At 44.5% G+C, this 23,107-nt stretch overlaps 1 protein-coding gene across 2 annotated transcripts in view; it reads left to right on the forward strand.

Annotated features, from left to right (window-relative positions):
- The first annotated feature begins 2,034 nt into the window (after window positions 1–2,034).
- The window catches only part of Ptpn21 (protein tyrosine phosphatase non-receptor type 21), a 61,288-nt gene continuing 40,215 nt past the window's right edge, over window positions 2,035–23,107 (forward strand). Inside the window, exons 1-2 of one of the 2 annotated variants that reach the window (XM_041633369.1) lie at window positions 2,035–2,201; window positions 5,754–6,115. In XM_041633369.1, the coding sequence (XP_041489303.1) occupies window positions 5,936–6,115 (180 nt within the window). In that variant the 5' untranslated portion in view covers window positions 2,035–2,201; window positions 5,754–5,935. Of the gene's footprint in view, window positions 2,202–4,934; window positions 5,095–5,753; window positions 6,116–23,107 lie in introns of those variants that run through there. The other variant, XM_041633370.1, reaches the window with a different exon arrangement.

The raw sequence follows: 23,107 nt of genomic DNA on the forward strand, positions 1-23,107 counted from the left end.
AGGCAGAGGCAGGAGGATCTCTGAGTTCTAGGACAGCCAGGGCTACACACACACAAAAAAAAACCTGTCTCAAAACCAAAATAATAATACTAATACTACTAATAATAATAATAACAACAACAACTTTTGCCTGGTCTACAGCTTGTGTTCCAGGACAGCCAAGGTTACGCAGAGAAATCCTGTCTTTAGAAAACAACAAACAAAAAACGAAGAAAAGAATTACCTTCAATTGCAGGAGTGTATGATGTAGCACTTTCTGGGTAAAAAGAAGTAAGCATGTGCACATGTGTATATATTAGCCCATATCTCTGTGCAGATACAGAGGACTCAACCATCTCCAGAAGAGCTGGAAGTCCAGCAGGTAGGCTGGTAAGGCTTTTACTTAGTTATTTTGTGTATGTTGGGGTTGAACTATATAAATGACCTCACTCTCTTTCGGAGGAAGTGTAAGTTAATGGTTGTCTTACACCTAATACTTGGGAGGGGTTGTGTTCCTGCTTTGTTGCGGGGATGTTTCTGCCAAATTAACACGAGGGAAAATAGAGCTTACATGCAGGCTGGGAGCTGACATTTGTAGGCTGTGAAGGAGTTCAGCTCAGTTGTCTAAAGCACCACTTGGGTTTTAGGATCATTTTCTATTTTTAAAATTCTTTCATTTTCTTCCCGATTCAATTAACACGTTTTTATTTAGTGCTTACTGTCTGCCCAGTACTTCCCTCGTAATTCTAGGAGATAGAAAAGAAGCCTCCGTGAAACCATTTTTAATAATCCTGCCAAGTGCCGCAGCTACAGGGTGGCTAGAACTGTGTCTTGGAAGTAGAGTCCTGGATTGAGTTGGAGAGGTATGGACGGCTGACACAAATGGGAAGGGTCTGGAGATGCAGGCCAGATGGGGAGCAGCAGGCATGCCGGGAAGAAGAGAGCAGTAAGGATGGCGAGGGGGCCAGCCATTATAGATCACCCTTAGAGGTCTGCTAGCTGAACTTCACCTTAGTCGATCACTGGCAAGGACCAAAAAACCAGAGAGAGATAGGTAACTAACCATGGGGTAGCTAAAAGGGAAAGACACTGAGGAGCTGATGCCACGTGCCCACGATGAGGGGCAGCAAAAATCCAATGTAATAATGAGCACTAGTAGCTGGGCCTAGAACCGAGTGAAACCTACCACGTGTATTTTACTCAAGATTACTGGATCGCGATCATTCTCAGCTTTGGGAAGACGAAGCAAGTCCACAAAAGCTAAGGAATTTGCCAGTAAGGGTTGGAGCTGGGATTTGAATCCAAACAATCTGATCCCGGAGCTTGATTCTGCACTGAATATGCATACTGTTCTCTCTGGGGGATCCTTTTCCCCAGGAGTCTCAATTGTCTGGGGTGGGGGTGGGGTCAGCTCCCCAGTTCTCTTTCCCTCCAAACTACTCCCATAGCTATCTTTCGGGTTTGTTAGTCCTTCCCAGTGGTCCCCAAGGTAAAGCTCAGCTATCAGAACTTTAGGTCTAGAATGGCTTCCCTGGTCACCCTTATTTCTAGAACTCTCCTCTCCAGCATGCTCTGCTTTCCCTATCAAGTGGATTCTGAGGAAGCAGTACCTCCAGCCCCATGCCCATTTGTGTCAGCCGTCCGCTTCTCTCGAGTTCCTGCGGAGGAGCGGTGTGTACTTACTGGAGGAGCAGGCACTAAGGGCGGGGGGGTGTAGAACGTTTTGAACCGTCTTCAGCAATGTACCCCAGTTACTTTACAGACCACCACTCAAATAAAGCACCAGATCCCTTTCTACCTGGACCCAAAATAACGTTCCCCTCCCTTTTTAAATTTTTTTTTTTTTATTTCTTAAAGCTCTGCTTTATTTGGAAACTTAAAATAACTGGTCACACGGTTAAAAACAGCAGCGGCGCGCCCCCTCCCCGGCGGCCGGGCGCAGCTGTCCGGCCTCCCCCGCGCCCCGCCGCCCGCATTCCAGCTCTCTGAGGTCACGCGCCGCCGCCTCCCCGGATCCGCGCGCCCGGCCCAGGGGGAGGGACGCGGGCCCCGCAGCTCCGGCCCCAGCCCCTGAACTTCCCCAGCGAGTGCCGCCGCGGCCGGGCCGGTGCGGGCAAGGTGTGCGGTCGGTGCACGGGCCCGGACGCAGGCGGGCGAGCGGAGCCCGGGGAGGCGGGACGCAGAGCCGGCGCGCAGCCCCGACCCGGCGGGAGCGGGAGCAGGTGAGGCGCGGGGCACTCCGGCAGGGGCGTAACAAAGAGCGAAGTCTGCTTCGCAGGCTCGCTCTGATCTAGAGTCATTTCTAAAAAGAGTCTGGAACTTCTATTCCGGACTCCTCCGCGGATGACTGCGGTTTAATTCTGGATCAGAGTTTGAAATTTTGGGCATATTTGTGCCTCTCGGAATATGTGGACTATCTCGGAATGTGGAGTATGAAAGTTGCCGGATAACTTTGGCGACATGGGGCATAAAGGAAGGACTATTGGGCAACTCCTTGTTTCGGTTTTGGAGTAAAGCGCCTTTACTCCTGGAGAATTCTTGGATCTGCAAATTTCGGTGATTTCTGCAAACCCTGATTAGATTGGCCTCTCTGAGCACGCCAGTCTTAGCCCCAGCTCCCGATGAGAAAACCTTATGATAACTGATAATGCTAGAAAACACGCTCTGAACATTTACGAGCTAATAATTACCGATAGATTTCGTTTTCTTTTTCTTTTTTAGTGTAGCAATTTCACTCTGAAAATAGTTGTTTTGTTTGCAGGCCATTTAACTGTAGATTACCAATGCACAATGTTGTTTTGTGGGAGACATAGGATTCATTTCAAGTTCTAAAAATGCCAGATACTTCCTTTTTCGTGATTATTTAATGCTAAAGGAATAGTGGCAAAGTTCCAGGAACATGTGGTGAGTGATTTGGGGTGGGTATCCCGTGAGATTCAGGCTTAAAATGAATTTGAGAAACGTTTGGAGGGGAATATGGACAAGAAAATAAAAATGAACTCACTAACAGAGCACACTGCCGTTTGCAAACCTATGAAGCAGAATTTAATATGCATATATTTCTTATTCAGCAATGGAATAATTTTGTAGAGAAATTATACTGTTTTTCTCTTTTAAAGGCTGTTTATAGCCTATTTCATTTAGTAGTTGACACCTGAATCAGCTCTCCCCAGAGTACCTTAAATTTCTACTTCCTGGCATTAGGAGTCAAACAGAACTTATGATATCATTAAGATATATTTATCAATTATAAATTTTAAAGTTACTAAGCAGGGCTTTTGCCACAGTGGGTTTTATATGAGTAATCAAGAAACCGGATATTCTTAGGAGGAAAAACACAGAAATATAACAAGCAAATTATAACAACTGCCAAAAGAAAAGAGGAAAAAAATTGGCTTTTCCTCATCCCCAATGCTGTAAAACATTTCCAATCTCAGGAACAACTGGAAATTTGAGTTTACCTAATCAGGACTAGAGTTAATGATTAAGCCATGTAGTATAGTATACTGCGTTTAAGACACAGTTCCATCTTCATAGTGAAGACATTAACACATTTGCCAGGGCCCAATAAGATGTCTTCCCTTTGGACATATGAAGCTATCTTTTTCTGCACGTTGCTTAATGTTTCCAGTTACCACAATTTGTAAGTCTGAAACCTACAACTTTGTCTCTTGCGATAATACCTTGCATACTACCCATGGTTTTTGTTTTTAAATGTACAGAAACATTATTGGTCTCTCTTCTGGTTAAAAGCTTGTTTAAGGTGTGGGTTTTTTTTTTAAGTGTTTTCAATTTCTTGATTTTTTTTTAAAAAATTCTGCTTCATCTGTTTATACTCTGGAAACAACAAAGAACTTTGAAAAATATTGCAGATAGAAACTCTATCTTATTATAGCTCCCCCCCCCCCCCATTCCTCCTGTGGAACAGTGCTTTTACCCAAGGAAGGCATTCAGCAAATGTTAACGTAAGGCTGTAGGTTCCACTCGCCCCTCTGGCATTCTTCTCTGCCCCTTGTTTTTATGCTTGTTTTATCTTTCCGGAATGGTGGCTGGGAGATCACCTCACTATAAGAGCTCCAAAAAGCAAAACATAAACAAAAATTTTAGAAACTTTGACCGTGTCCCTGCTAGCGATACAGCTCTGAATATAATTATAGATGCCTGTAATCTCCTTAAGGGCAGAGGCGGCTTAGGATTCGTCTTAGATTTCCTCAAGATGCTCATCAACTGAACCTTGTGCTCAGAGATGGCAGCGCACACTTGTGGAACGGAACTCCAAGACGTTAAGTCTGGCGAAGTCTAAACCTCATTTTCTAGTTCAGTCCTTCCGCAGGCCTGAGTGCTCAAAACCTCTGGGGTTGAGTCTCAGGCTGGCGAGCAGGACAGAAAAGAAGGCTGGGAGCAGTGGAGAAAGCCGGAGGATACCCAGCTAGGTTCCCGTGAGCGTGAGACCGAGAGAGCTGCTTCTGCTGAGGCCTGGGTTCTGTTTGCCTGGTGAGGTTTAGGGACAGACTGCCCCACTGCGCGGTCTCGCACCCAAATCGGGTAATCAGCTAGGACCCTGCCAGGCTAAACGATTCATCCCCGGAGGAAGGGGCGGAGGGTGAGACTGACAGCCGTGCAAGGGGTGGAAATAGTTGAGATTTTTGTCAAATTGTTTAGGAGAAAATAACTCTAGTTGACATAAAAATCCCGAGATGTCGCTCGCCCCCAGTTTATCTCACCGCAGAAGTTACCATCAACAAGTATGGTTAAAAAAATAGCGTGTTTGGGGGCTGCTGTTGACGTGGATACAGCCTCACACTGCTCGACCAATCTCTCCCTGCCTGGAGGACTAACGCCGGCCCCTTTAAATCCTCCCTCCTCCGATCACAGGGAGCCGGTCCCTTTGGATCACGTCCGCCCGGAAACGGGGCCGCAGGCGGAGGGTTCCGGGGCTCGCGAGGCTTCTGACATTCCCCGTTGGCCAGGCAACACCGCTTGCTTTTCTCCCAGGGAGGGGACTTGGAGGTTCCGGAGCTGAGGCCCTCCGCTGCATTTGGCTACATGGGCTTGCCCAGTCTTGCTTGCTCTCTTTAACCAGGATGGCGTTTAGGACCTCGCCCTTCTCTTTAGGTGAGCGTCCACAGCCTCCTTAGGTGTCCTTACCCGGGAGAGGAGTCCAGAACACGCCTTTCAGTATGCTATGATTCAAGAAGGAGCATCTTTTGGGTGCTTATAATTTGTTTATACTCAAATCTTTATGATGATGTTAATGATGAACCTGAAGGGGCTTTAGAAATTCTTGTTAAGCACTTCATCTCTTTTAAACCTCACAGTTGCCATATGTTAGAAAGATGGGATTATTCTCCCCATTTGGAGTACAGGGTTAATTTGCCTGAAGGATCGGTGCTGCACTTAAACAGAGTCGGGAACTGAAGACACCTAAGTCATGGGAAACTCAAGATAGTTACCTATGTAAAACAACCTTTTCTCCAAACTAGCAAGACGACCACGAATGTTTTTGTAGTTCTAGACGTGCAGGGCATTATCTCATTTAATCCTAACTGCCCGGGCTGCTATCTCTAGAAGTGAGTGAGGTAGAATGAGGGGTGGGGTCTGACCCTGGGCCCCACCCTCAACCCTCCTGATAAACTTTCCTGGTACCTCCCTGTTAGAGCTTTCCTATTCCAGCGCGGAGGCAGAGCTTATTCCTTAGATTCAGTTACATCTGTTTTTTTCTTTTTAAAATTTTAATGGCAAAGTCCATAGTAACTGCTTCCCTCTTTCCTCAGCGCTGGTGTGGATGCTCCCATCGCTTGGCCTTCGGAGACTCGGTTGCTTTTTAATGACGGTGGCGGCTGTGGGGTGAGCAGCTGGAGACTAGAGTTTGTTCTGACGCGAGAGGGTCGCTTTTGGTTGGCTCCAGCACTGCCGGATTGCTCCTTCCTGGTCCCTCCACTGTCGAAGGGAGAAGATGCCACTGCCGTTTGGACTGAAATTGAAACGCACCCGGCGCTATACTGTGTCCAGCAAGAGCTGCCTGGTTGCACGGATCCAGCTGCTCAATAATGAATTTGTGGAGTTCACTCTGTCTGTGGAGAGCACCGGCCAGGAAAGCCTAGAAGCTGTCGCCCAGAGACTGGAGCTGAGGGAGGTAAGCTGCAAACGAGGCTGCACTTTCTCTGGCATGTCGTCTCTCCTTACCTCATGGTGGCTGTGTATCCTAGCCTGCCTGACACTGGAAACAAGTCCTGTCTGTGCCTGCTGGATGGTGAATCTGCTAGCTCCCCTCCTAGTGAGGAAGAGATCAGAGTCAAAGTCTTACTCCTTGGGGGCACTCCTAAGAGAATTTACAATGTCTATCTTTTTAACGTGTTTGAGTCCTGTGCCTTCCATAAAGGCTGTGGAGAATCAAATATGCATGTATTTTGCTTTATCCAAATTCCCACTAACTATCAAAGCCTGGTTGGGTCAGTCTGGTCAGTCTACTGTCTTCATGCATGCGTGCATGGAGTTATTCATCTGTACAACATTCATTTCTTCATGCATGCGTGCATGGAGTTATTCATCTGTACAACATTCATTTCTTCATGCATGCGTGCATGGAGTTATTCATCTGTACAACATTCATTTTCTATTTTCTGTTGCCCAAGTGGAGCTTCTAGAGTCGTATTGCCAGAAGTTTGAATTTTAATTTCTTCACCAACTAGTTCTATAACTTTAGGCAAGTTATTTGATATCTCTGAGCGCCAGTTCCTCCATCAGAACCATGGGTCAAACAGCACAGTCTGCACTCAGAGTGGCTGTGGCTAAAAGCACACGTAAAACTGTAAGCGTTAATTGTCTATTACAGTAATCGTAAGAAAGCAGGAAGTTGTGGCGTCCTCGCACATCCCCACAAGGTCCTAAATTTAAAGTTCTGTTGTAAGTACTTTAAGAGAAAGAACTCTAGACTTGGGACCCTCCCTGTGTTTGGCTGCTTAGACCATGGCTAAGAAAAAGAAGAAATGGCTCTTAAATGACTCTTGTCATATATGGACACCCCACGTAGATACTGTAGTTCATACGAAGTCAGGAATAGTTAAACTGTGTTCTAGAAAAAAATCAGTTGATCATTTGAAAACTTTTAAGTGGCAGCTGTACAGAGGTTCCAGTAGCTCACCCCAGTATGGAGGCCCAGTGAGAAGGCAGGCCCGAATGCTTGTTCTTATAGGGGTGTGTGTGTGGGGGGGGGGGAGCAGCGGAGGTAAAGCTCCTTAGGGAAAGTAATATCTGAGCTGCGACTTGAAGGCTAGGCAAAGGGGTCCTGTCAGGCTGCAAATCCTTGTTCCTATAAGAGTAACAGAGGCATTTTGATGTTAAAAGGTTTCAACTTACCTAGATAGGAACGGGGAAGATAAACGTAGGCTATTTAGACTAAGGTGTGGTTTTGCCTAAATGAGTCCTCTTGAGGTTGATCAAATAGTAGCTCAGATGCAGACTGTAGCCACCCGCCTTTGCTCTGGGATGGAGAGAAGATAGGTGGAAGCTGGAGATCTTGAGGACCAACCAGACAACTGGGGGAGAGTTAGCCAGGAGTCGTAGTTGGTTCTCAGGTTCGCAGTAGATCGTGGGGGCTGTAATTAAGAGTGTAAAGATGAGACAGAGCTGCGTTCAGCTCGGGACTTAAGTGCTAGGTTGGAGGTGCCAGTCAGTAAGCTGGAGATGTTGATCAGAGGTGTGGGTATGCTTTGTGGAGGGCCGAGCGAGAGATCCAGGCTGAAGGAGAGAGGCTTGGGATCCAGCTGGGTGGATGGAAGCCAGCTGAGAGGCATGGCTGTCCAGGGGGCTCAGAAGGAGACAGCATAGGGGAGCCTTGGAAGGGAATTGGTAGGTCCATCAAGTAGGAAAGAGGGAAACCAGTCTGGGAGAGTGGGCCTCAGGGACTATCTGGCTTATTTGCATTTATTTGGCCATCTTTGTACTTTACTCACCTCTGCACCCCCACTTCCAGTTTGTCTCCCCCACCTCCATAAAGTTCATCAAAATACACCAGATGGGGCTGGAGAGATGGCTCAGTGGTTAAGAGCATTGCCTGCTCTTCCAAAGGTCCTGAGTTCAATTCCCGGCAACCACATGGTGGCTCACAACCATCTGTAATGAGGTCTGGTGCCCTCTTCTGGCCTGCAGACATACACACAGACAGCATATTGTATACATAATAAATAAATAAATATTAAAAAAAATACACCAGGTCTCCCCTCACACTCAGAGAGTCAGCTTCCTAAGGACTATGGTGTATTCATTTTTGTAACCAAAGCATAGGGTATGCTCAGTAAATAGGAAGGATTGAGCTCACCACCATTGCTTTTCTTCTGTTAAGGGCTGGGGACATCATGGCTAGGCAGTTCAGAGCACTGACTGCTCTTACAGAGGATCTGGGTTTGGTTCACAGGACCTTCATGGTGGCTCACAACCACCTTTATTTAACTCCAGTTGCAGGGGGATATCATACCCTCTTCTGGCCTCTGTGGGCACCAGGCTAAGACTTAGTGTATAAACACGCACTATACGGGTGGAAGTCTTGCACACATAAAATAAAAGTAAGCAAATTAAAAAAAAAAAAGCATCAGCAGCCTAGGGAGATTGCCGTCTTTTGTTAGAGGCTCCAGCTCAGGAGTTAAACAGCTTTATCTGCTATGGGCATGCCCTCAGCCCAAGATTTCTTTTCTTCTTCTTTTTAAAATGTGTTGTTGTTGTTGTTGTTATAAAGAGAAGGTCTTATGTAGCTCAGGCTGACCTGAATTGCTTATCCTCCTGTCTCTTCTTAGGAGTGCTGGGATTGTAGGATGTGCCCCTGTTATTAGTCTCTGAGGCCAGTTTTTAACAGACGCGCAGAGCACACCGAGAGAACAGACGTGATTCTTAAGGAACTGTCTTGTCCTTGGGAAGATCGTCTGCCGCTTTAGCTTCTACAACAGTCACGATTAGAAAGTTTAGCAAACTTTCCCTTGGAAAGCTCCAGAAGGTCCGCTCTGTAACGTGTAAACAGATGTTTTGAAATAATCTGAGTGGGGGGGGGTGAGGGGGGACACGACACACCTGTTCCTCGGTTGTGTACATTCAGTGTGTGTGAGATTCAAACAAGAGCTACCAGTGTGTTGGTTTCTCCACTAGCGCTGCTGTCAGATAGAAGCTGCAGGAAAAAATTATTTCTTTTTCTTACTTAAATACCATTTGTTTCTGTAATGCAGCAATAAGGACTTTACAATAATGCCATATAATGCTAGAGCCAGGGACTTTAGCATTTATTAGTATTTTACCCAGGAGTCTGGGTAGGAAGATCTCAAATTTAAGTTTGAGGCTAGCCTGAGCCTGTTTCAAGAAATCAGCTGAACAGACAATAATATAGCAAACCCCTATAATCATAACCAAAAATAAGTAAGGCTTACCCAGTTCCCTCAGGATGCTAGGTAAAAGCAGGACCCTTCAGTAACCCAAACTGCAGCATGGAGCTGCCAAGCGCCCCTTGTTTTCGTGCTCTGTGACCCACCTCCAGCCCAAAAGGAGGCCACATGGGAGGCAAAGCCTCTGGAAGAGGTATTGCCTTGCAAACGGTGCGGTTTCAGAGAGGAATCCCAGTGCCTCCAGAACCAGCCAGGTTCCTTTGAGTGGGGAAAAGTCCCTTCCCTCGGACCAATGTGTCAGCAGAGCTGCCTCAATTTGCTCCGCAGAAGGCTGTTTGACAGTAGAGTCCAGAGACAGTTTGCAGTCCTGTCGGATTGGATACCAGTTCTTGTCACTCCCTGAATATTAAATTATGTCTAATTTTTAAAAAAAAATGTTTTTAAAATTGAGAATTTGTGGTGGTTTAAAAATTTAATATTTCTAATTTACATGGGAAATAGAAAAAGACAAGATCTCCTGAGTAAATTGGGAGCATGGGGGTCATGGGAGAGGGTAGAAGGGAAGTGGGGAGGAAGGGAGGGGAGTGGAGAAAATATATAGCTCAATAAAAACAATGAATAATAAATAAATCAATTAGAAAGGTAAAAAAAATTAATATTAAAGCTGGGCAGTGTTGGTGCACACCTTTAATCCCAAAACTTGGGAGGCAGAGACAGATGGATCTCTGTGAGTTCGAGGCCAGTTTGGTCTACACAGTGAGTTTCAGGACAGCCAGGGCTACACAGAGAAACCCTGTCTCGAAAAACAAAACAAAAGACAGGAAAAGAATGTGATATTAAAGTGTAGCACTGAGCAGAGCACCTGATGTTAGGGGACTCTCTATGTGTTAGCCATTAGACTTGTCATTATTATTCCGAGCAGCCCTGGGATTCCAGGCATGAGCCACCACGCCCAACCTTTTGTTTTCATTTGTGGTGCCTGTGCTGTGCCGGCACTGTGCTTCTGTGACCCGGGTTGCAGCAGGGACTGGCCGGATTCTCTTTGGATGAGTTCTTTTCTTTTGTCAATTAACTGGGAGCGTGCACGTGCACAGAATATTCTCGCAGCCGGCACTGCTAGTCGTACGGCTTGCACAGTGCTCAAATATTGAAATGGTAGCCTGCCGCCACAATTGAAGCACTGTTTGCACACAAGCTGACACAGTCCTTTGTGCCGTGTCCTTGCCCGTCGCCGACAGCAGAGTGTTGGAAAGTTCCTCTCTGCGTCCCTTCCGCTCAGCCCAGATCCTAGGCTGTGAAATACTGGACCCAGTTTATATTACTTTCTTTAGAGTATGCCTTTTAGAGAAAGACTTATTTAACAATATTATGCTACAATGGATTGTCTTTTAATTAGATTTATTGTATACTTATTTCTTGTCTATCCTGCCTTGATTCTGGGGTCCTTGTGACTTAAATTTACTTTGCTTCTCCAAGGTTGAAAATCCCAATTAGGATACAGGAAAGTTGTGAATCCCAGAAGGGGGTGGTTTTATACCCTAAATCTTACACATTCACAGTTTTTAAAGGTTAGTGTGTGTGTGTGTGTGTGTGTGTGTGCGCGCGCGCGTGCGCGCGCACATGCACTTAAGCACATGATTCTGTGTGTAGATGCTTTAGGGAGAATATTCTTTGATTATTCCATGTGCACATGACTAACTCATTTAAAGTTGAGTTAAATGTTAAGCAGCCTCTAAAATTATTGTCAGAGCATTTTTTGAAGATGGATGATGCAAATTATCTCTCTTACATCTTACTTCCTGGCTATGGGTGTTTGCTTACATGGTTGTGTTTTATTATAGAGCTTTATGAAATGAGTTTTAAATAACATTTAGTGTGTCAAAGACCTCAGTACTTTTTGTTTTAGCATGCAGACTCCATTGGAACAGGATCGCTGATCCTGATGTATTTCTGGTGTCTAGAATAGTGCCTGCCTCCTTATTGCACATAGTTCCTGAATGAATATCCATTTACTTTAAACCACAGATTGGCTTTCTAAACCTAGAATGATAAGTATGATTGCCATTCATTTGGTCAGCTTTGCTCTGCTCTGTGATTTCATTTCCTGGAGAGAGTGGAACATTTCCAAAACTTTGTACTCAGTTACAAAAACACCATTCTTTTTCTCCCCCTTCCTTGTTTTTCTTTTTTCTTAGTCTCTCCTTTTCTTTTCTCTTTCCTTCCCTCATCTCCCTCCCTCCTCTTCTCTACCCCGTTTCTTTCTTGCATATTTGCTGTTTCAGGGTCTTGCTATGTAGCCCAGGCTGTCCCCAAACTTGCCATCTTTTCCCTTCAGCCTTTGGAGTGGCTGGGATGTCATGGATGGGGCCACTGTACCCCCAGCTTACTATATATATATATATATATATATATATATATATAGAGAGAGAGAGAGAGAGAGAGAGAGAGAGAGACTTTTTAAAGTTTATGTTGTTTTGTGCATATGCATATTTTACCTGCATGTATGTATTACACCACGTGTGTGTCTGGAGCTCATGGAGGTCAGAAGAGGGTGTAGGATCCCCTGGCACTAGAGTTACTGAGGTTGTGAGGCACCGTGCAGGTGCTGGGACTCTAACCAGGCTCCTTCGCAAGAGACACAAGTGCTCTAAGCTCCTGCTGTTTATTTATTAGTGATGCCAATGACTTCATTGGATTTGCTTATGAAGCATGGGTGAAAGGTTACTCACGGGAGCACGGGCCACCCTGAAAAGAGGTGCACACATTCACTGTTACTTCTGGGATTCTTCTGGAAACATAGACCCTGCTAGCTCTGCTGACTCTGAGGGAGATTGCTGTGTCAGGCTGGGTCAGCTTCCCCCCTGGTCTAGGAAGTGCTCTTGGCTTGGGAGTGTTCCATTTCAAATCAGCTGATCAGGTATTCCAGCTATCCTCTAGTCTTATCTCCGCTGGAATCTCAGAAGACTCAGAAGTCGTGGGAGTTTCACATGCATTTCTCTGTCTTCTGCCTGGTGTCATTAAATAACGAGAGCCTAAGAAAGAGTCCATCACATGCGAATGTTTTGTGATGAGTAGTCAAATGGAATTTGGGTACATATTTGTATGCTAGGTAAGATTGTGGTACGGAGAAAGATAAGTATTTCACTGAGAGTTATGGAACCTTCTGGAGGGACTGGAATTTTAGATCGACCTCTTACCTGCACAGCTTTCAAACTCCAAAGGTCAATCATAAATAACTAAGAAATTTTCTTGATTTTTAGATTTCTGTTAAACAATCTTTTAAAATTACATTTTGATTTTGTGCGTGTGGGTTTGGGTACACATTTGTCCTGGTGCACGTGTGGAGGTCAGGGCATAACTTACAGGAGTTGACACAAATTCATGCCATCAGTGTTGTGGACAAACTTCTTCCCTAGCTAGCTTGCCCACCCCATTCTGTTACTTTTTTCTTGATAATGAAGGTACTTTTTGTTGTGCTTTCCTGGTAGCAGAAATGCTGTAAGTCCCAAATGGTGGCGGCGGGCCATGTGGCGGCAGATAGCAGGCCCTGGGAGCAGCCAGTCCCAGGCAGAGACAGCTGCTGGTCCCAGAGCAGTGGTGGCAGGCCATGTGGCAGCAGGCAGTGGGACCCAGGCAGAGTAGGCTGCTGGTCCCCAAGCAATGGCTGGTTCCAGGCAGGGAGACACATGGCGGGCGGGCAGAAGACAGAAACATGGATAGACACGACATGCAGGGTGAGGTTGAATGTTTATTCAGGGGGTTATGGAGGAGGAAGGGTGAAGGGGGGAACAGAGAGAGGGAGAGAGAGAGAGAGAGAGAGAGAGAGAGAAGGGGGGAAGAAAGAAGTGGGGAGAGAGTCAGAAGCAAAGCTGCCTCTCCGAGAGGAAGATGGAAAAGAGAGCGAGCTCAGGCCGGAAGCTGAAGATCAGCCTGCCTCAGCGGATGGGGAGGGGAATGGGTGTGGCTTGTCTCTTAAAGGGACCAAAACCATAACATTCCCAGGTCTTCCTTATAATAAAAAGCACGCACGTCGAGGAAGCAGAAAAGGAAGGGCCCAAGATGGCTGCGGGCAGGTCAGAGGTAATGAAAGTGGGCATGGCTTGTCCCTTAAAGTGACAGGAAAGCACAACACTTTTGGTCTTGATAACAAAAATAACATACAAAATAAGTAAATAAGAGAGTCATGTGAATAAACATGGATATTTGTGTGCATCTGAGATACATAATATAGAATCATTTGTTATCAAATTTGGAAACCCATTTACTTAAATGATAGAGTTTTATGCAACTTTAGTTTGATGTTTAATCAACTTAAGGGCAGATCGGGGTAGCTCAACTGCTAGGGTGTATTGTCTGACATACACAGACCCCAAGTTTAGTACATAGCAAGGCATAAAACGGAATATGGTCGCCCACACCTGTAATCCCAGCCCCGGAGAGGTGGAAGCAAGCAGATCAGAAGGTCAAGTTCATTTTGGACTACCTCGCAAGCTCAAGGCCAGCACAGGATACTTGAGACCCTGTCTCAAGGAACAAAAAGCAAAGGGCTAATAATGTAAGATATTTGTGCTCCAATATTGGGATTTGCAGGTGACTGGAACATGTGTTTGCTCACCAGGAAGTCCTGAAGCTTGGTGGGGCACTCACCACGTCCTGTTGCTGTCCCTGAAGGGTCTCTCACTGTATGCTCCAGACTTTCCTTCACTCCTAGCCTCCCGTCTGAGCCTCCTGACCTTCATTTTTAAAACTTGACACAAAATGCTTATACCAATTTATGGAGTATAGTAAGAGTATTTCCACACGTATACTTAATTTGTAAAGATGAAGTAAAGACATCAAAAATTCGGCATTTCTATGTGTTGTGAACCTTCAGATTCTTATTTTTTTTGAGACGGTTGTTGATGACTGTAGGCTGCACTTACTTAGACAGTCAGTCTATAGGCCATCAGAACTCATTTTCTTCTGTGACTTTCCTTCATAGGGCTCAGGAAGACCATTGCTTATTACTATTATTATTATTAGCCATCACTTATTTACTTATTTATTGAAGTAGGGTTCTCTTGTTTTTCTTTTTTTTTTTATATTTATTTATTATGTATACAATAGTCCAGAAGAGGGCACCAGACCTTATTACAGATGGTTGTGAGCCACCATGTGGTTGCTGGGAATTGAACTCAGGACCTTTGGAAGAGCAGGCAATGCTCTTAACCACTGAGCCATCTCTCCAGCCCCTCTTGTTTTTCTTTTTCGGTTGATTTAGTTCAGTTTTGTGCGTCTGGGTGTTTTGCCTGCATGCAATCTGTGCATCTCTTGTGTGCAGTGCCTGTGAGGGGCCGGAAGAAAGGGCACTGGATCCTTAAGAACAGGAATTACAGGCAGTTGTGAGCCACCATGTGGGTGCTGGGACTAGATCCCAGGTCCTCTCGAAGAGCATCCAGCACTCTTAACCCCTGAGCCATCTCTTCGGATGCCTGTTTATTGGAGTTTTGAGTTAAGTTCTCATTCTGTGCCAGGCTTGCCTGGGATACATCCACGCTAGCCTCCAACTCAGTGGTTCTTTGCCAGCTTCGTTTCCTTGATGGGGCAAAAGGCTCCCAGAGGACGGAGAGAGAGGTCATGAGTGAGAGTTCCTCCGTTGTGACATGAATTGTAGATCAATGTTTGTGTTGTCTGCCAGGCATCGCCTTTGTGCCCATCGGGATAGTGAGCATGTGACAGACCTGCAGTGTCAGGGTGGTGACTCACACTTCCTGTAAACATTGAGTTCCTGGGCCATTTATTTATTGAAACTTCTAGTTCATTCTTCTTGTCAGATTGCACCTTACCTCAATATGGCATTTTCTTTTCTAATAACAAGGACTCATTGTTTTCTAATAGTGTGCTGGGTTTGCAGATATTTTCTTGTTCTGTTCTTCAAGCAGCTTGCACGCTGATAAATGTTAGGTTGCCTTTCTAGTTAAATTTTCTCTTGTTTCTGCTGTCACTCTGGTGTTGGGGATTAGACACATAGCCTTAAACAGACAAGGCTAGTACTATATCTATGAGATTTTTCCTAGCTTATTTATTTAACTACTTTTTGGAATTTTCAAATAAGGTCTCGTTCTGTGGCCTAGGATGGCCTAGAACTTACCAGACTAGCCTCCAAATCAGAGCACTTTCCTGGAATTGACTGAAATTACAGACTCTGGGCTCTTTTTGTTTGTTTAAGCTTTATTTATTTACTTTTTAGTGTGTGTGTGTGTGTGTGTGTGTGTGTGTGTATGTGTGTTGATTCTCTCCTTCTGCCATGCGGTTCCTGGGCATTGAACTGAGGAGGTCACCAGGCTCGGCAAGTGTCTTTCTTTATTTACCTGCTGAGCCATCAACAAGACCCAGTGGTTTGAGACAAGCATTCACTATGTAGCCCAGGCTAGCCTAGAGCTCCAGGTCCTTCTGCCTCAGGCTCAGGAATGCTGGGAATACGGCTATACGCCATGTCTAACCCTCGTTTATCTTTCAATGAATGAGTAAACTATCCAGAGGCTGTTGAAATTTATTCTGAAAATACTAATTTCACTAGAAGAAACTGTGTCACAGGTCCTGACGAAGGGTTAGAATGTGAGTTATAAATAATTCATTAAGGGTTTGTGCATCACTCGGATATTGTGCCCGGTGTGTATTGCTGTGTAGACAGAGTAGTTATTTTGAATAATAAACAGGCTAAGGCAATGTACAGTAATATCAAACCGGGTGGCAAAAGCCTCTTTTCTTTGTTTTTGCTGTCCCTTTTCTGAGCCGGGGTCTTTTATGTAGCCCAGGTTGGTCTTGAACTTGCCGTCTCCTGCCTCAGCCTTCCAGTGCTGGTATTACAGATATGCATCACATATAGATTCTTTCTGAATCTAAGATCAGCTTGTCTTGGCTCATTTACATACTATTTAGATTGCTCAGGTTCTGACTTGATTAATTAATGTACATTTTCAACAACTTGGACTTTATACCCTTCAATTTAGCTGCAGTTGGAAGGAACAAAATGGGTGTGGGTTTGCGTCCCTGAAAGGTAGCTTTTGGGGGGCACTGGCTGTCTACAATCTGTGTTTGGTGCTTCACGTGTGCTTACTGGAGCCCACAGTTGACTTCCTGCGTTCTCTGCTGCCTAACCAATGAGGAGTCAAAGGTGAGCAGTGTTCAGGAGACGCTTGTTGGGTGACAATTTTTTTTTTTAAATTAGTGTTGAGCTAGTTTTCTTTAAGTCTTTTTCAGTTTCTTTTTCATCTTGCAAATTTATTGATCATAGCAATCAATACACTAAGGGGAAATGAGTCAGAAAAGATAAATGGAGAATTATGACAGTTTGGAGGTATACTACCGAGAATTAAAATACCCACCACACATCTCTCTTTTTTCCAGGTTTGATGTAAATTATTTAGAAAATAACTTTAATTCTCCTTTCCCCATATTTTGTATCCACAGGTATTATTTAAGTGTTACATATTTGACTTTTTGTGTTTTTACTGCTAGTATACCTTTTAAAGTTAATTCATGTTAGGATAGCATAACATTGGAAAAAAGATTCCTTTTGTTTACATTTATTTTGTGTGGGTGTGTGCATGTGTTTGTGTGGGTGTGTGCATGCATTTGTGTGGGTGTGTGCATGCATTTGTGTGGGTGTGTGCATGCAGAAGCTTGCATATCAAAGCCAGATGACTTGTGGGGGGGTTGGTTCTCTCCTTCCACTTACATGGATGTCAGTGATTCAACTTAGGTTGTTAGGCTTTGCAAAAAGTGCCTTTACCCACAGAACTGTCTTGCCAGCCCTATTTGTTTGCCCAGATTGTCCTTGAACTTATTGTGTACCAGAAAATAGCTTTGAATTCTCGATCCTCCTGTCTGTACCTCCCAAGCACTGGTATGGTAGGTATGGGCCAGCATGTCTATCATGGAGCATGTGTAATAGTAAGGAATGACTGTGGGCAGCGGGGACGGCTCTGTGGGTAAGAGTGCTTGCTGCACTTCAGAGGACCAGAGTTTAGTTCTTAGCACCTAAATGGCAGCTCACTACAGTTCCAGGGGGATCCTTCCAGGACATCTAGCACCCCCTTCTGGTTGTTTTTTCACCAGGCATACACACAGTATACATATATATGCACAGGCAAACATCAGTGCACATAAAATAAAATACAAAAATGAATCTTAAAGAAAACATAGATGTTTGAGTTAAGCTCATAAACAGGCCCAAAAGATCTGAAATTTATAAGATTTAAAAACAAAAACAAGCCGGGCGATGGTGGCGCACGCCTTTAATCCCAGCACTCGGGAGGCAGAGGCAGGCAGATCTCTGTGAGTTCGAGACCAGCCTGGTCTACAGAGCGAGTTCCAGGACAGGCTCCAAAGCCACAGAGAAACCCTGTCTCGAAAAACCAAAAAAAAAAAAAAAAAAAACAAAAAAAAAACAAAAAAAAAATATCCATAACCCATTTATTGGGATGAGATATAAGAATGGCCCTATGGTCATGCAAACTGATCAAGGAATGAGAAGCTCTGATCGCCCTCAGTTTTAAAAGTGAACTCTAACCAGAATGACTTTCTGTATAGTAGTACACAGAATACACTTGTCTGTATAGTGAAACTTCGTGTACTTATCTTGGTTCTCACTCCTATCTTTGGGGAATACAGTGTTTATATATGTTAAAAATTTCTATTTAATCCTAGTTCGCTCTTTAGAAACAGATTGGTATTTTAGTCCCAGAATCAAATGTTCTTTAGAGTGCATCTATTTTTTTATTAATTAAATTTTTTAATATATTTTGCATCCTGACTACAGTCTCCCCTACCATTCCTTTCTCCCCACCTCTCCTCGGCTCCTCCCCACCCCCAAACCATTCCTCCTTTGTTTCTGCTCTTAAAGGGGCAGGCCTCCCCTGGGTATCAACAAAACTTGACATATCAAGTTGGGGTAAGATTAAGCTCCTCCCCTTGTTGAGACTTGTCAAGGCAACTCAATATGAGGAATAGGTTCCTTTGGGCACATCTTAGCCAACTGAAACGCCTGCATTGCTTGTCTTTACTCCCAGGACACAGCCCTGGGAGAACAGGGACTCTGTTCTCTGCTTCAGTGCTGTCTGCTTGCACCCAGGGTAGCATTTGACACCTAGGAGGTGATCAGTTAATGTGAGCTGAAGGAGTAAATGAATTTAGGGCATCTAAGAAATACAGATGGACTTGTTTTATTTCTATAGTTAGCTGAGTGGTGCCATGAATCAGCCTCCATAGCCTGCTATGTGCTATGCTGTGTTTTACTACAGTTATGCTCAAATCCATGGGCCCCACAAAAGCCAACAAAGGAGACCGAGTCCCATATGTAAAAGCAAAGAGCCTTTATTTTAATCAAGTTTGCAAACTCAGTCTCTCCGCACGCCCAACATATTGGAATATCCGGAGAGTTCAGGACCCCTGATTGGCTGACATTTGTCTAGGGGTGTCCTGGTGAAGTGCTGGCAGGTGTTTCTATCTACAGTGCTTCGAATGCCAGGAATTTCCTTTGAATGGTTTGCTCTTGGGTAGGGGTCGGGTAATCTCTGCCTGCCAGGCATTGTCTCAGGGTAAACTATTGAGACTCCAGACTTCATTTAAATCTATCTATGGCCAGAGTCCCTGGTGATAATGGTTGGAAGTAAGAACTTCCTTTCTGCCCAGACTCAGATTGTCATGGCTGGCCCTCACAACTACTTAGCTACATCGCCAGCCCAAGAATTTTTTTTTTCTTTTAGTGCAGTGGATGTAACTTGCTTGGCAATATCTTTATCATGGAATTAAATATTCAGTCCCAAGAATATAGTTTTAAAAATATCTTGTTTTCAGTGATCACATGCTTCAAAGTATCCAGTTGGGATTGTAATGGGAAAATGAGAGCGGTTTATCCAAGCAGACAGTTGTCCTGTTCCCCCCTTGGACTTCCTTTTAATAAATCTCCAGATTTGGCTTATCATTTCATGCTATGCTTAAATGTTAAAGCTACAGTGAAGGAACTTGGACATTCCGAGTTCAGTTACTTGGACTTCAGTTTGATCAAATCGAGTATAATTATATTTGTTATTTTCCCACGTCTTATTGCCTATAAAATGCAGAGTGTGTAATTTGACTAAAGTGAGAAGAATACGGAGAAAAGCTGAACAGAAAGGGGAGGGATTGTTGTGGAGGCCGTGTGACCACTGCCATCTGCTAGAGGGAAGGGAAGAGGTTCTACACTTCATTATTTATGGCAGACTCCCTGTGGCGGTCAGCGCAGGGCTAGAATTAGCTTAGAGCTTGCTAAGCACCTTTGTTAGGTGATCTCTGCTTGGGAGTGACTTTATCTTGGGCTGTCTCCTCTCATCTCTGTCCTGATAAAAGACCTTCTAACTTCAGCAGGTTGAAGAGAGGCACCAGAGTAAAATTATATTTGTAATTTTACATGGGATTAACTTTTATTAAACATAATGCACTAGTGGCTTAAAAAAAACCCTCCAGTTAATTTGTGTATCTCCCTGGTCTATTTTAAAAATTGCACAATAAGAAAGAGTCTTAAAATAATTAGACAAGAAATGACCAGGGAATTAGGAAGAGGTTTGCATTCTGTTCGGATGTGGACCTGCCTAGAGCAGCTGGCCTCTGTTCACTGTGTGATGAGGGAGGTAGCCAAGTTGTCTGAAGAAACCCCCAGCCCTGTTTAACTTTGTCTTTGCTCTAGTTACCCAGTAGGCAGCGATCTACAGATGAAGGAGAGCAGTAGTGAGAATTTATAAACTGCACGAGGAAGTCACCAAATACTTTTGAAGGTTATTGTGTGTGTGTGTGTGTGTGTGTGTGTGTGTGTGTGTGTGTTTTGAACAAATTAGAAAAGAAAGATAATGTAAAATATCTGGCACTGAAGAAGCTTTGTAGGGGCTGGAGAGGTGTCTCAGCGATTAAGAGCACCTTTTCCAGAGGACCTGGGTTCAATTCCCAGCATCCACATGCAGCTCAGAACCATCTGTTAACTCCAGTTCCAGGCGTCAAACATCCTCTTCTGACCTCTGTGGTAACATGACACACAACTGGTATGCACCCACACACATACAATAAATAAAAATATTAAAACAAAAGGAATCTGGTTAACAATCACTGTAAATAAATTTATGTGAGAATTCCAGAATCATCATTGTTTGAGAAGCTTCTGTTAGGGTGTGTTTTCCACTAGAGCAGACAGAAAGAGTCACCTGAGGAATTTCGTATCAGGCGAAGGCCCTTATCAAGTTTGAGGCCAGCCTGGTCTACAAGAGCTAGTGCCAGGACAGGCTCCTAAGCTCCAGAGAAGTTCTGGAAGGTGGGTAGGGGAATGCGGAGCCGTGAAGGGAAAGCAGTGATTAAGTCCATTACAAGTAGCGGAACTCTTGTGGTTCTCCATGCCTTTCTGAGGAAGGCAGAGCGCCCCTGTGGAAAGCTGGGGCTTGCTGGGGAAGTCCCTTGTTGAAGAGCTGGTTGACAGTCCTGGAGTGTGAATTCAGTGTGGGTTTGTTCCCTAACTGCCCTGAGGCAGAGCTTCCCAGAGGAAACACTGTTAGCTTCTCTGTTACTGGCAGACAAAGTTTTCTGAAGGCCCACAAATAAGGGTAGGTATAGACAAGGACAAGAGTAGAAAATGTTTGTCTATTTGGCTTTGGAGACATCTGCTGCAGATGAAGTAACTACAGATAAAGCTTGATAAACAGTAAGGCATTCTTCTGTCTCCAGGAAATGGAACATCTGGATAGCTGTGTTGGGGTACAGCTTATCATTTTATTATCCTTGCTGGTCTCCGGAAATTTTATAAATTTCTCTACTTCTTTTTTTATTGTTGCTTTTGTTATTTTGAGGCAAGTTCTCACTGTAGCCCAAGTTAACCTGAAGCTCACTTGTAGTCCACATCCTGGAACCTACATCCCATTGCTTCCTGTGCTAGAATTGTTGTATGGTCACTATATTTAGTTATTTAAATCTTTGTGTTTGAAGTAGCCAAGTCCAGATATATATAAAGGAAAAAGTAATATGCCCAGAGCAAGTTTAAGATCGTTTAATTTTAGTTAAAGGAGATGATATGTTTTTTTGGGGGGGGAGTGTAAAGCATTGGTCTTTTGAGTCAAGGTCTCACTGCATAGCCCTAGTTGGGAACTTTCTGTGTAGACCAGGCTGGCCTTGAGCTCAGGAGATCCACCTGCCTTTGCCAGCTGGGATTAAAGGCATGTGCCATAGTGCCTGGCTAAGAGATGATATACTTAATTAAAAAAAATAATTTATTATTTTATGTATATATGTTTTTTGCCTACATTTATGTCTGTGCACCCTGTTTGTGTAGTGCCTGCGGAGACCGGAAGAGGGCATCAGATCTCCTGGAACTGGAGTTACAGATACTTGTGAGCCTCCCTGTGGGTGCCGGGTCTGAAACCTGGGCCATGTGAAAGAGCAGCCGGTGCTCTTAACCGGTGATCATCTCTCCTGCCCCAAGAGAGGGTGTATTTTCATGACCCGCCTGCATAGTTTTCAGCCCTATGGCGTTTCTACTCTGGGCTTATTTATCATTATAGAAGGAAAATGTTCGACTTACAAAGTAGAGGCGGGAGGATTGTGAGTTTGAGGTCAACCTGGGCCACATGGTAAATCTGAGGTTCTCTTGAGTTGCATAGTGAGACCTTTTTTCTCAGACAAAACTGAACGGAAATGAGGACTAGGTGCCTGGAAGTGGTGTGCAGAGTAGGCCAAGCGCAGTCTGTTCCATCCCCAAATGCCAGTCCTAGGATGGAAGACAGAATCGGCATGTGTGCTTAAAAAAGTATTATACTCATTCTAAACTGTTATTATTTCCTGAGACTGGGTTTCTCTGTGTGGCCCTGGCTGTCTTAGAACTCACTGTGTAGACCAAGCTGGTCTCAAACCTGGAGATCTGCCTGCTTCTGCCTGCCAAGTTCTGGGATTGAAAGTGTGCAACACTACTGCCTTGCTCATCCAAATTCTTGAAATTAGAAGTAAAAAGATTTTTGGAGGAAGGAGCCAATAATTAAATTTTTTTGGTATTTGGCAGAGTGGGCAAAACAAAATCATCCCTCAAATAGGAGTATGACCAAAATATATTATATGAAATATTAAAAAATAAATTTAATCAAAATTTAAAAAATTAAAACAAATACATATTTTAATGTCCTTTTCACAGCATCATGCGTTCGTTTGGTTTCCCACCCGTCTCCCACGCTGGAGTTCTGAGTTATCTTATGCTAAAGGAAACAGGCCGGACTGATTTCTTCCAGTTCACAGCTAGCGTCTGTCTGCTGGAAACCAAGCCTAGAACCCCGGAATAGAAGCATCAAGCCATTCCTGTTCTGCCAGGGTTTTGTCCGTCTGTAAATTGCAGAAGGGCAGGAACAGTAGTTGCTTTCTCAGAAATGTGATCCATGGGCGACAGAAAACAGCAGTGGACCTGAACTTTTCACTTTATTTACTTCATGGAATAAAAAGAAATTGATACCCCTGCAACTTTTCAAGCATAGGTGTGCGTGTGCGAGTGCGAGTGTGTGTGTGTGTGTGTGTGTGTGTGTGTGTGTGTGTGTGTGTGAGGCAGGTGGGACTGGAGCTCACTTTGCAGCCCAGACGAATGTGATTGTCCTCCCTCATCTTCAGGAGTGCTAGGCTATGGGCGGTGGTGGCGCACGCCTTTAATCCCAGCACTCGGGAGGCAGAGGCAGGTGGATCTCTGTGAGTTCGAGGCCAGCCTGGTCTAGTAGAGCTAGTTC

Source organism: Microtus oregoni, unplaced genomic scaffold, assembly GCF_018167655.1.
Source record: "Microtus oregoni isolate MIOR12 unplaced genomic scaffold, Mior012 000043F_ref0000047, whole genome shotgun sequence".
Taxonomy (NCBI): domain Eukaryota; kingdom Metazoa; phylum Chordata; class Mammalia; order Rodentia; family Cricetidae; genus Microtus; species Microtus oregoni.